We start from the raw sequence: 15,248 nt of genomic DNA, 5'->3' as shown, positions 1-15,248 counted from the left end.
AAATAGCTGTCAGGCTGAATTTCAAATCATCAGAAGCTGGGAGAAAGCTTGAGGGATGCTTGCTTATCTCTTGCTTTTTCTACAACCAGCATGAATTGTTTGATGTAAATTTTGGTTTGGAGTCTGTTTTCCTAAATAAAGGACTGACTATTCTTTTATTATATTTTTTCTCTCTAGAAGAATGACCAGTCCTGTATAGAGTATGCACACAGAAAATTACACAGCGTTGCTGTGCTGGCTTAAAAATCATACTAAAAATTTTTGGAAGTGAGAGGGTCTTCCTCTTTAGTACCCCTTCTTCACAGAGGAATTTAAAGTCTTAGGCAATTAAATGTTGTACTTTGGTTCAAATTTTCAAGTAGTTTGTTTTCAGTATTGGGGTTTTTATCCAATCCTCAATCAAACGTAGGCTGGAAATTCAGTTTTTTTCCTCCTGCTTATCCAGATACAAATAAATAAGACATATATGTAAAAGAGAGGGAACATAGGATGCTATGATGACTCATTCAAATAAAAGCTGTGTAGGGAAAAAAAGGATTTTTGTTACACTAGATGATTAGAATTTTTTTGGCAAGTAAAAACAATTAGTTGATGGATCCATATAACAAATTGAAAAACTTTGTTCAATACTGCTGCAATAAATGCTTATGAGTAAAACATACCAGACAAAATTTTTGTCATAAAAAAGTTAATTTATAAATTTCCCTTCCCTCTATTTAACTTCTTATAATGGTTTTTGCAGTTTCTTTTATGCTTCATAAAATTATTTTCTTTTGGCATTAAACTACCCATCTGTATTTTAAGTTGAAGGCTTTTAAAATTATTTTATTTTTCCTAAATTCAGGATTTAAAATATTCCGTGTAATTAAATATTGGAATTGCATCATAGCACTAACTGCTGTCTACTTTTGCAAAATTGGACATAAGTAATTATCATACTAAAATGGATTCTAAAATTATTGATATGATAATATCTTATGATAATATTGAATTTTATGAAAATATAAAAAGGTTGGATTCCATAGTTAAAAACTTCAAATATGTTGCTATGTTATCAGCTGGTTATGAGAGCATTCTGCATAATTATATATATCTATATCTATCTATATATATATAATTGGGGAATATTACATTAATAGGACACTGAACGTCAATGCAACACAGAACTTGCACAACTGGTGGTTTTGAAAGTTAATATGGACTAATCAAGTGAATTGTGTCAGTAGCTGGAGGGTAATGAAGAGGCTCATCTTGGCTACTTAAACTGAAATGGAGTTACTCAACTGTATCTTCCTGGTCAGTCCTGGTTGTATGCGTATATTCTAGGCACAGCTAGGGAAAGGAGGATTTATACATTGTTTCTCTGTATTTTCATGTCAGTTATCGTAGAAATGAATGATGTAATAGATCTCTAATCTTCACATCCTTAGATGGTGGGGATCTTGAAAGACTCTTTCCTCTTCTCTTGAGCTGTATCTCCCAACAGGAGGAATGACTTCATGATGACCCCTAAATTAAAGAATAACAATTTTTGGGTTTTTTAGCATAATACTGCTAATTGTTAAACATCATTAATTTCAAATGTAAAAGTGTTAAGTGAAATTAAAACAGGAGAAGAAGATGTAAAATTTTGACTCAGTCCTAGAGGGGGAACAGGTGATTGACCCAACCATGTAATGGTAAGTTCTCTTTATTTGAGGGTCAAAGGAAGGATTCTGTTTAGGCTGACTTAGGCATCTTTTCTATTTTCTTGGTTTCCCAAGCAAGGCAAAATTTAAAAGTCAGCAGAGGTGGATTTTGTTCCTCAAGATTATTGTTTCAGTAAAATGATTGTGAAGGTATGGAAAAGTGGAAACATCCTAGAGGATATTGAATACAATCATGTAACATAATGATCCTTCAGAAAAAACTGTGAGTATACTTATGAAAGTAAATTTCCATCAATAGCCATAGTTATGATTGTGTAAGCTTTCACAGAAATCCCCAGAAACCACAACAACAACAACTACCTATCATTCTTCTCAAAAAAAAACCCAACAAACAACCAAACAATCAGACAAACTAAAATAAAATCCACATTTCCTTTGTATTTTTTTTTGCAGTAAACACACTTTAAAAATTTAGACTGAAATGTTTCATAAAAGATATTGACTGTAGACATAGAAACTTTTGAAGAACTGAGTTAAAATACTTCAATTAATGACTTTTGAAAAAAAAAAGAAAGAAAATAGGAAAAAGATATTAGAGAAAAATCTGTTCTCCATCTCTGTATAATTTAACCTGACAAAACTGACTTTTCTCTAGGCTCATATGTATCATATCATAGTGATAATGATATCTGTTGGCATTCTGAATACCTTATTAAGCAAATAGTTTCATACAAAATTGAAAGAATCAAGTCAGCCAACCATCTGACAATATGGAAAATATCTTTGAACAATGGTGATAAGATCTTTGCTGAACCTTTTGACAGCAAAATGATAGATGCCTATGCTGGGCTACATCCATAGCAAAAGTAGTGGCATCAATATAGTATCTAGATCATATATAATGCTGAGTTACAGACTTTGTTTTTATCTTTGCCAGTTACGTAGCATTTGACTCTGGGGAGTTAGGTACCCTTAAATTATGGTAGGACATTCAGCAAAAATGCATTAATTTAATTTTAGGTTTTGGTTTGATAGTGTGTCATTTTTGTTGGTGGGGGTTTTTTCATTGTTGGTTTGTTTGTTTGCTTGGTTTGCTTGTTTTTTGTTTTTTGCTCCTCTTTTTTTTTTTTTTTTTTTTTTTGGCTGACATATGAGAATGTTTTTTAATTGATCCAGGAAGGTGTCTAATTCAGGATACCATCCAAATTCTGGTGGGCTTCAGAGACTCTGGCCCAGACCTAAGATATCTGCTCTACATATCTGTTAATCTACTCTGTTTTCTTTCCAACAGTCCATGTTGAAATACTTTTAAAGTGAGGGTTTGTGCCATTCAAAGGGTTCATTCACTGCACTGCTAGACATCTTTTCAAGATGAAATTCATTTGGTGCTGTGCTACCTACAACCCTAACTCAGCCAGTAGTAAATACAGACTATTGAACATATGCTTTCCTGGCTAGCAGTCAGACTTCTTTAGCAGAGATTCTTGTATGCATACCCTCCCTTTTGAGCTAATGGAATAGTGACAACATGTTTCCTAAAGAAAACCTGTGTATGAGAAAATTGCTTAGACATGCATAATCTTTTTTCAAGAAGCTGTCAAGGATTTGTATTGATGCTTGATGGTATGTTATTAACATGGTTACAAAAATAATCTAAAGGCAGTAGAGCAGAGCTGTTTATACTATTTGTGGTAATATTACCCTTACTAATTACATTATATTTTAATACTCACTGATATAAATCAACTGCTGGCAATGAAAGGATTAGTGTGGGATGGTATAACAAGCCAAGATTTTAGACCTTTTAGTTCAGTTTGGCATTATCTTGTTGAAAAATGTTTTTCTTCTTGTTTAATGTGAGTGAAACATTTTTGCTATGCAAATTGCTGCAATGACAGCATTATTTTATTGACTTCTGTTTTCAGTGTAGGTCTGGCTTTTGTAGAATCAGAAAAAAATTAAAGAGCTTGAAGATTAAATGTTTTTATTTAAATGGTAATTCATGTTTATGAAGAAGCACAAAAGGGAAGGGGTTATTTTTTTTTTTCTCTATATGGAGGTAATGGATGACAGATAGGACAGTTTAGGGCATGAATGAGCCTTCAACTACTTAGACAAGCAAATCTGTTAATTGTATTATTATATATGCAATGGGTTAAACCTCAACATAACCCCTTCCTCTCTCTCCAGTACTAACATCAATGTAAGAACTGGGATGTGTATCATTCAGATAGATGAGAAAATTAGATCTTTATAGAAACAAGGTATGTGAAGAAATGAATAGGAATGTCTGTAACAACGTAAACTCTTTGTTTAAATCTTGACAAACTTTATTTTTACAGTTTGTGAGAGGGAAAGCTACTAACAGTGAGCTCAGTCCATGTAATCCTAGGCATTGTAATCAGGGTAGCTTCTGAAGTTTCAATCATTGCTTTTTTTGTTTGATATCCTGGTGGTCTTCGTTAGGACTACTTTACCACTATTTAGTGAGAAAAATAAACTGATCATGTTAATCTCCTTCTGATCTCCTTCTTTCAGTTGTCAGAAGATTATACTTCTTTTGAAAGGCAGCAGTAATTGCCTGTATTCGTCTTCCTCAGTGAGAGGGCTGCTGCTCCCTTCCTCATAGAAGAGAACTGATGTGTTGCCTGTGCAAATCTTTACCAGACAGTCTCAATGTATGTGTTTATTCCTAGCATGGATTTGAACTTATAGACTTCATAGGATTGGAGTCAAAGCATTAAATTGCAGGGAAAAAAATTAGTATATTGAAATACATTGCCAATTTCAAAATTGAATCACTTTTGGGATTTCAGTAAAATGTATCTTTTCTCTACTATGAGTCTTTTCACCATACTAGGGTCTTCTTCTGAGATGTAAAGGATTTTCCTTTGAATCATAATACACTGCCTCTGAGAGAAAATAAGGAAAGGGCATCCACTTTTCAAGAAATATTCTATTCTTTTTTGTCTTTTTTTTTTAATTGGTTGGTTTTCCTGTTTTTATTTTTAGCATATTATCACATAGCATTTAGAAGTCTCTGGAGAGCACAAAAAAATCCACTCTTTTTTTTTTCTTTGTTTCTTTTTTCCTCATCACATATAGTTTGCTAACTTAATGCTGCAGCTCTTGAACCAATCTTTCCCCTGAATGTTGTGGGGAGTGTGTTCATTCAACTGACTTGACTGCACTTTCACCTGAAAAAAGTTTTACAGCCATGAGAGGTGGTACATAGGCCCTTGTCATCCACTTTTTCCAAAACATATCCCCAGAACAGGTGCAGTGCAATGAACACCAGTGCAAAGAGCCAATCATTGTTGGTCAGGTAGTGGTTTGGATCTTAGATCTTTTTGGCCGTAGAGTTACCAGTAAGTAATTTACTTGTGTTTCTTCGTTGATAAATCACATCTGTGTTGAGCTAAATTTAAACCACCAATTTATTTCATGTAGAGGTAATCCACATAAGCCTAAATAGTGGTCATCTGTTTCTCAAGAACCACACATTATTCTTTGTCTTACTTACCCTGCCTTTCCTTTGCCCTTGAGATGAGGGTGAAAGACTTCACAGATGATAATTTAGGCAACACCAGAGAAGCAAACAACCACAATAATTTGATATTTGTAGGATGATAATATAATCTTTTATGGCTGAAACCAGTTATAAACTCTCATCATTAACAGTCAATCCAGATCCATTTCAGCCATAAAGACTTGCACTGTATTAGAAATACCAAGAGGTATTTAGTTATTAATTGTGTTATGTTGTCCTTATGCATGGATTGCATCTAGATACCTGCTCAAAATTAAAAAAGGATTCTGCAGAAATTATATATTCAATGCCTTAGATGTGATAAAGTTTTACATCTGTCAAGTGGTCTCACATCAGGAGATCAGCATTAATTAGACATTACATAGACAATAAGTAGAAGAGAGAAATGAATTGACTGTAAAATATGAAAGGTGAATTTGATCTTATATTTGCACTGTCTTTGCAGTGTTAATTCCACCTTACATCTCATTTTAACCATTACTAGTAAAGTATCAGAGACTTAATTTTAAAAGGAATCTGGGATAAAGGCTGGGGGTATAGATCTGTGAGGCAATAGTGATTAATAGATGTAATTCTTACCAGTACAATTTTTGATAGCGTAAAGTATTGCAAATACAGAAATTTGTGGGAGAATGCACATGCTTTGGGAATAAAATCTGAATATGAAACTTCTTTTTGCTTTCTTCTGATGAGGTAGAATTTCTCTGTTATCTCCAAAACATTTGTGTTGCTAGATTTTATGTGTTCTGTATTCATTGGTCACACCAGCATAGGTAGTTTCTAGACTGGATTTAAAAGAAAAAAAAGGAAAATGACAGTGAAAAATGTACTTCAATTCTTTATCTGACAAAATGTTCATTTGTCTTTCTAAAAACATACTTAATTGCTCACACAGGAAAATAATTGCACATCTTGTGAACCTTTTAGTTCTAACACTGGCATATTCTTACTTTAATTATTCTTCATTTAAAAAAAAATAATTTGCCTTTTGATTTTACTTCATCATTTAGGACATGACTGCTGCTGTGTGGGGGTTTTTTTGTTTCATTTTTGAAAATATGCAAAATTTCTTATCCTTGTAAATTATATATCTGCTGCTTTTTCTTAGTTTTTTTTTTTCCTCTTCCATGATGAGCAGCCATCACCAGTAGGTATAATATAATTAATATCTTTCTGTGTGCTTTCAAGTAGTGTAAATTACAGCATTTAAACATAAAGATGAGCTGTAAGCAAAAGAACACCGAAGTAAATTTAAACCTGGCCAGCTAGCAAAGAAGGGAACCCAGTGATTTAATCTGGTGCTGCTTCTTCAACAAAGTGTTTACTGTGAAAGAACTTTATGTGTGTGTACTAATAACAGTGAAAATCACTTTATCAACCTTAGAAAATTTCTCCTTCTTTCTGTCATCTACTGGATCTTTTATTTCTTTAATATAATTAAAAGATCAGAAGTTCATTATGCTTAAATTTCTCATAAATGAAGGCAATGTTACAGAATCCTCACAGATATTACAGCATCCTCACAGGAGTAAGAATCCATATGGAATTGTATCATTCCTAGGCTGTATGCTGGTGCAGTACAGTCACTCTCAGGCTCTCTAAATGAACAATTAAACACCACAGTGTCTTGACAGTTTTCCCATTTATGCACACATTACTGTGCTGTTGAAAAGAAAAAAAAGAAACAACAAAGGAGATTATCCTTGCTAAGACCTATTAATGATCAGCCATAAATAAGTGTCACAATTTTCCTTAGGACAATGTTAGAATGACATCATTTGACAGATTACAGGTATTTTATTTTTATTTTCATGCAGGAGCCTTTTATTCTATTTCAATGGGAGAAAACAGAGGGGTGGGCTATCAATGCTACTGTATCAAAGCCATAATAACAGTAAATTCCTTTGAATACAGATTTTTTTTTGCTAGATTTTGTTGTGAAATGAAGTCTTCAAAATGAAGGGGTTTCTTGAGGCATACAAGTAAAGATTTAATTTTATTCCTCTTAGATCAGATATACATTGCAGGTTGTGTGAGCCTCAATAGGAGGAACAGGCATTGAACCATAGTCTCTAAATTCCTGTTTTTCTGGGGGTGAGACACAAGACTGTTTAGAGTCCCTTAGTTTTTTTCTATTAGTTTCAGTGAGATTTGTCTGATTTTAAAGTTTTTGTATGTGCATTTCTGCTGTGTAATTCTGACAGCTTGACTTCCAAAGGCAATTGTGTAATTTAGGCAGCTTAACTTCCTAAGGCACTGTCACAACATCTGTCAGAACTGTTGAAAGAGGCCAAAATTAAGTGTCCAGGTAATCAAGGTTCTTCAGAATCAGGGTTTTACTTGTGAAATTGAGCTAATTTTTGAAGATAAAACAGTGCAGCAGGCTTTCTTCCTGAGGCAAGGTTATGATTTCTAGTGTCTGTATGTTTTAATATATGATCCTAGAGGAAAAGGAGAGGAAAAAGCCTAAGAAGTTTGATTAATGGAAGTAGCTTAGAAAGAGCTAAGTATGAGGACTAATCTCAGAGCTCTTAGGCTGGAAAAAACGTCCCATTAATTTTAGTGGGAGTTTTGACTGCACAAGGACTTTCAAGATCAAGTGCTTTCTTGTTCATTAAAGGATAGAAGGTAATTAGAAATAAAGCACAGAAAAGATTTTATATAGTACTGCTTTTGTCAGCTGAAAAAATCCATATTATTGTAGGAGTTTTAGGCTAATCTTCTCTCTCCCTTTCTTGCATAAAATGATGACACAGTAGGTTGTTTTCATTAGTCTTAGAGGTCCCTGCTTCTATCTGTTCATTTTATTGGGAAAAAGCAATTGGGAAGTTTTTTTTTTCTCTTATCTTACTTGCTGTTGGATTGCAATCTCATCTTTGATGCTGACTTTGTCATTTCCCTCTTCCATCCAAACCGTTTAGCTCAAGGTATTCCCATAATATTTTTGTTTGTAGATATGGGATGATAAATGAAGTAAAAAGCAAGTGTGCATTTTGGTTAAAAGATTTTGCTGATGTCAGCTCACAAAATAGAGAAACAGTTAGAAAGAAAAAAGGTAAAACTGTACTAAGTTTTACAGAAACAAATCTTGCGTGTTTTTTAATACCTTAAATTATGTTGACTTTTGAGCACCTTTTAGTGATGCCTTAGGTTTTAGCTTTTATATTTTTCAGATTCCATACTGCTTTAGTGTGTAGTTCTGAGCTTCATATTAGGGGATGGTAAGTTCTCTTCCCAGAGTAGGCAGAAAAAACAATTCCTTTCTTTGCTTGGGACCAAGGACAACTGATCCAAATTTCAGGCCCAAGAGCATAAACAATGTGGACTGAAAAGAGAAAAGAAGGATGGGACTTCATAACCTAAAGCTATAATTGGACAATTACCTACAGTATCCTAATGGACCAGAACTTATAAAGGTGTGAGACCTTGAGACCAATCATCCATTTTGTGACCATTTTGGGTTCATCTTGGGTATGGCCCTGGCTGGGCTCTTGTACTGCCCAAGGTGTATCCACTGAGGTCCTTTAATAAATACCTACTATATTCTCCGTCTAGCCTCTGTTCTAAGTCAGCCTTCACAAGTCATCATTAGGGAAGCCATATATTCTTAAGACCTTGTGAACCCAACCCTGCATTTTAAATGTGTGTCAGTCACAAACCATTGCAGGAATAATGAATTTAGATCATCAGCTGATGGGAGTACTTTCTACACTGACCTCAGGGACAAGGCACTCATCTCCTGTTAGGACTTCATTCTTTGTAATACTTAAAAATAAGATTTATTTAATTCTTTTTTTACAACTACTTTTTTTCCTCTCCTCTGTATTAAAATCTTTTTTTTTGTTCAGCCTCAAGCTGTAATTTATTTGTTTGAAGAATGTGGTCCAAGTTTAATTGTGAGTGGAATTGCCACTGGAAGACTGAGAGATGGGGATTGCTTTCTGTACAGCTTTCTATGAGGTGTTGGTGCACACAGGGAAGTTGTAAAATGGATGGGGATATTATGAATCTGTTGCTTCTTTTGTTCTCTTTTCCATCCCTGCAATATGTAATGATCTTAACCATTCCTGAAAGCATGGGAAAGTGAGAGAGACATATTTCACTTCTGATGTAGCTGTAGCCTACTTTTTTGTAGAAAAAAGGCATTGTATTTTATGATTCCATGGATTTGTCTTTTCAGTCTGAAAATTATGTGAATGATATTTTGTTCCTGCTCATTTCTGTTTTATTTTGATGGTCTCTCTCCCTAAGCTTTTAGTTAGCTAAGGGAGTAGGAGAAACATTCATTATTTGTCTTGTAATTACTTTCCAATTATTTTCAGGAAACTACTTATTATTTCTGCAAAGGTGACATTTCTGTAAAGGTGACTTTCTAATAAGTAGGGAGGTATTAGGTAATTGGAGTATACTTTCAAAAACTTATCACTTTATCAAAGTGGATCAAACTGGTCAATATGCATTTTGAGAGAGAGCGAGCTTGGTCCACAGGGACCCCTTCTTTGCCTTTTAACCAGTTTGATTCCATTTCCTTTGGGTGAATTGCTCTTCAGTTGTACTCATGTAAATGAGGAAAACAGTCATATGTAAAACATCACAGAAGGTACAGGCAGATTTTAGAATGAGGTGTTCCCAGTGGCTTTACCTTATTGTTAAACTCTCCTATTAATCTCCCTGGATTACATAAGTGCCTTTTCATGCAGAGTGTAAAACCAAGTAACATTTCTGCTTCTGTATGACCAAATAACATTTCTGGTTGTGTAAAGCATTTTTATTTTGGGGTTTGTGGGTTGGGTTGTTTTGTGTTTTTTTTTTTTTTTTTCCTCCAGTAAAATTTTAAATGGCAAAAAGGGATTTCCTGAATTTAGTTGGAAATGTGACTTCAGATATGAGAGGAGAATACTTTTGGTAGATAAAATCCTTAAATGACTTTCTGCTTTCAAGGGGAGTTCTTGAAAAAGCTTTCAGAACAGTGATACAATTCTCCAAGAACACAGAACTTTTGTGAGACATCCAAGGTACCTGTTGGGAGTACTTTGGAAGAGACATGTGTTTTCCATTGCAAGTAAAAGTACTATTTGATGTAAAGTGCTCTGAGGATTTTGCTCACTATAGAGTGGTAAAGGAGTGGATAAACCATTCTGTACAGAATACTAATGTTCTTTCTGAATATGGGGCACAGAGTGCTTTTTTTGCAATTTGGGCATATTACTCTACAGAGAAAGGATTTGAAATTGTCCGACTTTCCAAAAACATTACTCTTAATGTAATGTTCTCTCTCTGGGAAGCTTTCTTTTCTCAAATAAAATTGAACAGTTTTCTGAAAAGGCCTGGTGTGGTGTTGCTTGCTAACTTTCTGACTGTCCTTCCAAATGTATGTGTTGTTTTGGCTTAGTTCAGAACTATTGTGGTAGTTTTCTGTTTTTGAGTTAAATAAGAACATCAGTTCCTCTCAGAATAGGCAGATTTGAAGGTTCTGCAAACTTAGTAACCTACTGAACTTTCCGTCCACTGTTCTCTCACATTCATATACACACAGTCTTTATGACTCTAGTCCTTGGAGACGTGATATTTTGGGGTGTGTGAATATTATACCCAGGAGGGAACCTGAAGTAGTACATAGAGCTATTTATATTCAGCAGTTAGTAACAGAGCATGAACATCCATTAATGCTCCCACATTAAACACAGCTTTAACTGCAGTTTCAAAGATCTGCTGGTTTTGCTTTTTTGAGTCTCAAGGCTGATTAATAATATCTTAATAAAAAGCTTAATAGTGCATTAAACTAAAAAAAGGAGAAAAGTTTCTTATTATGAGACATCTTGGTAGTTCACTAAACAGAACAATAAAAGCTTGTCTGAAATTCTGTTGCCTGACTACAACAAAATGTTCAACAATCAGCTTTCAGAAGCCACACTGATGTTTGATGTAGCATTTTAAGTATTACCACCCATATGTTTGGTAGCACATTAGGCTGTGAAGTTTGTGAACCCTCATAAAAAGTTATTTATCTGTCTTCCATAGAAATTTACTCACATTTTGCTTTCTACAGTACCAATATTGGGCCGTTTGGGGAGGTGGGTGATCTGAAGATCCGTAGTAAGAATGACACATCTTTTTTATTTAAATATTATTGCTTTTTAGGCACTGAATTTTGGAGATATGCCGAAGTACTTGTGGGAGATTTGGGTACCTGACAAACCATGGGTGGTAAGATATCAGATCCACTGCAATAAATAAAATAAGCATTTTATTTTAAGATAGGTGTTTTTGGGCCCTGCTGTCACTGAATTCAATGGACTGAACTCCTGCAGGGCTCATAAGAAGTGCAGTACTGCAAATGTATGCAAGTGTGTTTCCATTCTTTTCAATATCATCACACCTGTGCAAAGTAATGCCTGTAGTGTACTAAAACTGTGTGGTAGCATCTGACAGGGGGAAGAGAGAATTTTTTCAGCTGAAGTTTATAATAAGGCCATTTCTCTTATCTTTACTCAGACAAGTGAGTGTTTAGTTACTGCCTCTCGGAGCAATTAATGGCTCACAGCTGGACCTACTGAACAGCACCCTTCTCCAGGCCTCCTCTTGAAAGTCTTGTTTAACACTTCCTTCTGGAGTCCAACCCAGTAAGCCAGGGAAAGTAACAATCTCCTTTTGAGCACCATGTGGATTTCTCCAAAAATGAGTCTGGCAGATGCTGTCTGTTGTCCACTATCAAAGTCAGGAAGAAGAGAAGAACCAGAGTTCAATGTTTTTATTTCTAAAGCCCTCCATTAAGGAAGAGCCATAGTCTGTTCAGATATGTCCTTTTTTTTTTTTTTTTTTTTTTTTTCTCTCCAGAAAGGCAGTCTAATCTGTCACCTTCCACACTGGATTTTTTTGCAAAATAAAGGACAGTAGAATCTGTCCACTATATGTATTTTTAAGAGAGTCTCTTCAAAACTAATACCACAAAACTCCATGTAGAAGCTCAAAACTTTCTACTGTTTTAAAGGTTGAAAGCAATAAATACAATTTAAATGTAGTTGCATCCTATTATATATTTAATTACCTTTGTTCAACTATTTAGGCTATAAATTTACAGTACGATGTTATTTCCTTTGTAATATAGGCCTTGTTCCCCAAAACTACACACTTTTTGTCAACTTCCTTTAAGCTACATCAGGAGAAAATTTCCTGGAAACTGGAGTTTCCTGTATCAGATTATAAATTTAAAATTACATTTTCTACCTACCTACTGGATATTTGAATTTTTAGCCTTAACAGTAGGATACATTAGCTTCACTGTAGGCATGCCAGAGATAAGGGGCTTGCTTTAATTTTTTCAGTGTAAAATATTCTGAATAAACTTTGTTGAATCTCTATTAGTGTAGTATAAAATTGATCTAGAATAAAACCTCCTAGATATCTATCTCTCTCCTTTCTAAATATAGAGAATGCAGTGATTATAAATTAATTGATTACCACAAGAATTTTGAAGGAAATTTTCAGTAAAAAAAGGCATTAGACACAGTTGAAACCAAGTAATGTAAAGTGAACACGGTAATAAATGGGATTCACAGTTGAGCTAGATGATCATTGTAGGTCCTTTCCAATTGAAATATTTTATTCCATTTTATTTAGTGCCCAACTCTAGAAATCTAGGTGATTATATCTATTTATAAATTCTTTTTACAGCAATAAATAATGGTTGGACCTCACTGAGGCAGACTCAGTCAATGGAACAACATGTGAGACTAAACATGCACATGTGTCTTTGGCTCACCTTTAGTATATCTCCTTTTGTATTGGTGCTGAACACAATGTTTTAGCAGAAGCTCTCAAACTTAATATTTTATTTCATTGTATATTAATTTTAAAATAAGGAGTTGTACTATACTGATTTATTTAAATCTAAGGGCAATATATATGTAATGCTTCATGATCAAGTCAATTTTGAGAGAAAGTATATTATTCTATACATCACATTGTAAAAGCTGGCATCTTAAGAGCTACAGATATTAAGGAAATGAATTTCAGGAAGGTAGACGTTAATTACAGAAAGCAAGTACTAAAGTAACTAAACAGGAAGAAAGTTCTAAGCTTTCAAGCTAATTTCTGGAAAATTTTATGTAACTCTCAGCCTTTCCCTAAGAATTATCTTTGTCAGACAATTTTTTTCAGCTAGGTTCAATACTTCAAGAGATTTTAAAAAAATAATGTGTGAAATATTTATTTCCCATTCTTGTTCTAAGCTTTCAAAAATGGAGAAAGTTATTCTCTTTACCAGCTGATATTGGACATGGAGGACCTTAGGATTTTTTCTTTTTTTTTTTTTTTTTGATAGCTGACAGCAATAGCCTGTCTAGTCAGTTTAATTAAGGCTTCTTTTCTGTGCCTTTGAATGTTAGGCTTTGAAAAGAATCCTGCAAGCTGTTTCTTATGTAAAGTACTTTAGGTGTTCTAGCATATTTTTATCATTTTAATATTGATGTTCACAGTCTGAGAAGTATCTAAGTAATGTTGATGATCTCTAGAGTGAATGAGGACTGCACATTTTGCAATGCATTATTGAGTATGAATAAAGTTGTCTTGTATTCTTGCTTTTTTCTGAAACAGCTGAATTACCTATGAGTACTTTGCACATCTAAATAGCAGCCTCTTTCAAAAGGATTCTTGGCAAAGAAAATATCCATTAACATTGTATCTAATAGAATTTTTTTAAAAAAGAGCCTTAAAACAAGTTTCAGACCTAATGGATTTTCTATTTCTGAAAGTTCAATTTCAGTCATATCAGCCTTTAATATTTGTGGTAGATGGTCCTAAATACTAGATGCTGAAGCTTTTAGATTAGTGTCTCATGTAGATTATGAGCAGCAGTGCAGACAGCACAGTTTTGTGGGGGGACTGGGCTGGGGTGAGATGGATGCAGGAAAGGAAACACAGCACTCAGTGATGAATAATCTAAAGTATATTTAGATAATCTAATATATTTAGGATATATTTAGGATGTGGGAGAGATGAGAACACGTGGATAGCACTTGGTCTTTTAATCAGCCTGTTTTGCAACAGACACACATTCCCACACACACACACACACACACATACACACCCCCAGCAGTTCAAGCTGCATTTCCTTCAGCCCAGTTCAAACCAGCATGCAGGGCTACAGGACACACACTCCAACCCTGGCTGGGCCCTAGCTGTCAGCTGGAATCTTGTGCGTGTGGTTCAGGTTTAGCCTTTTGTGGAATGCTGGATGCCCATGGATGTATTCATTCATGAGCAGCTATTGTCTAAACTGTCTGTGGGTTTATAAATCATCCTGTTGGTGTAAGCCACTATAAACCAAGCCAGTGAGCCTGTGGCCTTATTGTCATGTGGCTTCAGGCCAACATCCCTGATATCATCCATATGTAAGGCCAGCTAGCAGTTGTCATGGAGGTTATTATCATTCTGTTCTCCCAGCCCAAATCTGTTACAAAGTGTGAAGTCAGCAACAATTATGTAACAGAGTTCAGCCAGTGCAGCTTTGTCTTGTGTCTCACACTAGGTTAATTTTGTTATTTGCAGATGGGCAGTTGTAGTCGTGGTTCCATTTATCTAAGCTGTGCTTTTGGGTAGATTCTTATCTTGTGTCATGCAATCAAAACAATCCCTTCTAGGAATATAATGGGACTTTGGCACTGACAACATTAACATCTGTTCCTTGGGCGTGGAAACACTGCTTCCCACACCAACACATTAATACACAAATCTGGGAGTGTGCTTGTATAGGAGGGAGGGAAAAAAAAATCAGAAGCAGAAGGAAGGAAGGTTTGTGGAGGATATAAGCACGAATCTTATGACTGAGCTTGACCTAAATTAACAGAATCTTTCTTTGAGAGAGGAAAGAGATGCAGATTCTAGGAAATGGGCTAAGGTTAAAGAGAATCCCAGACCATTCAAATATCTCACTTGATTGTGTACCACATAAATGACTTGATTTCCAAACAGCAGATTGTAGATACATTTTTCTCCTGTAAAAATTAAATTAAAAAGAAAAAAGAAAAAAACCCCACTACTTTCTCTCT

The 15,248-nt window shown here is 34.6% G+C and overlaps 1 protein-coding gene across 5 annotated transcripts in view; it reads left to right on the top strand.

The window, feature by feature from the left end:
• PCDH9 (protocadherin 9) overlaps nt 1-15,248 on the top strand; it is a 671,446-nt gene that overhangs the window by 281,730 nt on the left and 374,468 nt on the right. For 3 of the 5 annotated variants that reach the window (XM_054271757.1, XM_054271755.1, XM_054271759.1), the window contains exon 2: nt 11,341-11,406. The exons of the other annotated variants lie outside the window; for them this stretch is intronic. In XM_054271757.1, the coding sequence (XP_054127732.1) occupies nt 11,341-11,406 (66 nt within the window). The remainder of the gene's footprint in view (nt 1-11,340; nt 11,407-15,248) is intronic. 5 annotated transcript variants of the gene reach the window in all.

This window comes from Melozone crissalis, unplaced genomic scaffold (assembly GCF_028551555.1).
Source record: "Melozone crissalis strain CALT ecotype California unplaced genomic scaffold, PUWL_Pcris_2 ptg000013l_1, whole genome shotgun sequence".
NCBI classification, from domain to species: domain Eukaryota; kingdom Metazoa; phylum Chordata; class Aves; order Passeriformes; family Passerellidae; genus Melozone; species Melozone crissalis.
The sequence above is the reverse complement of the archived record's forward strand: the minus strand, read 5'-3'. Positions and strand labels throughout refer to the sequence as shown.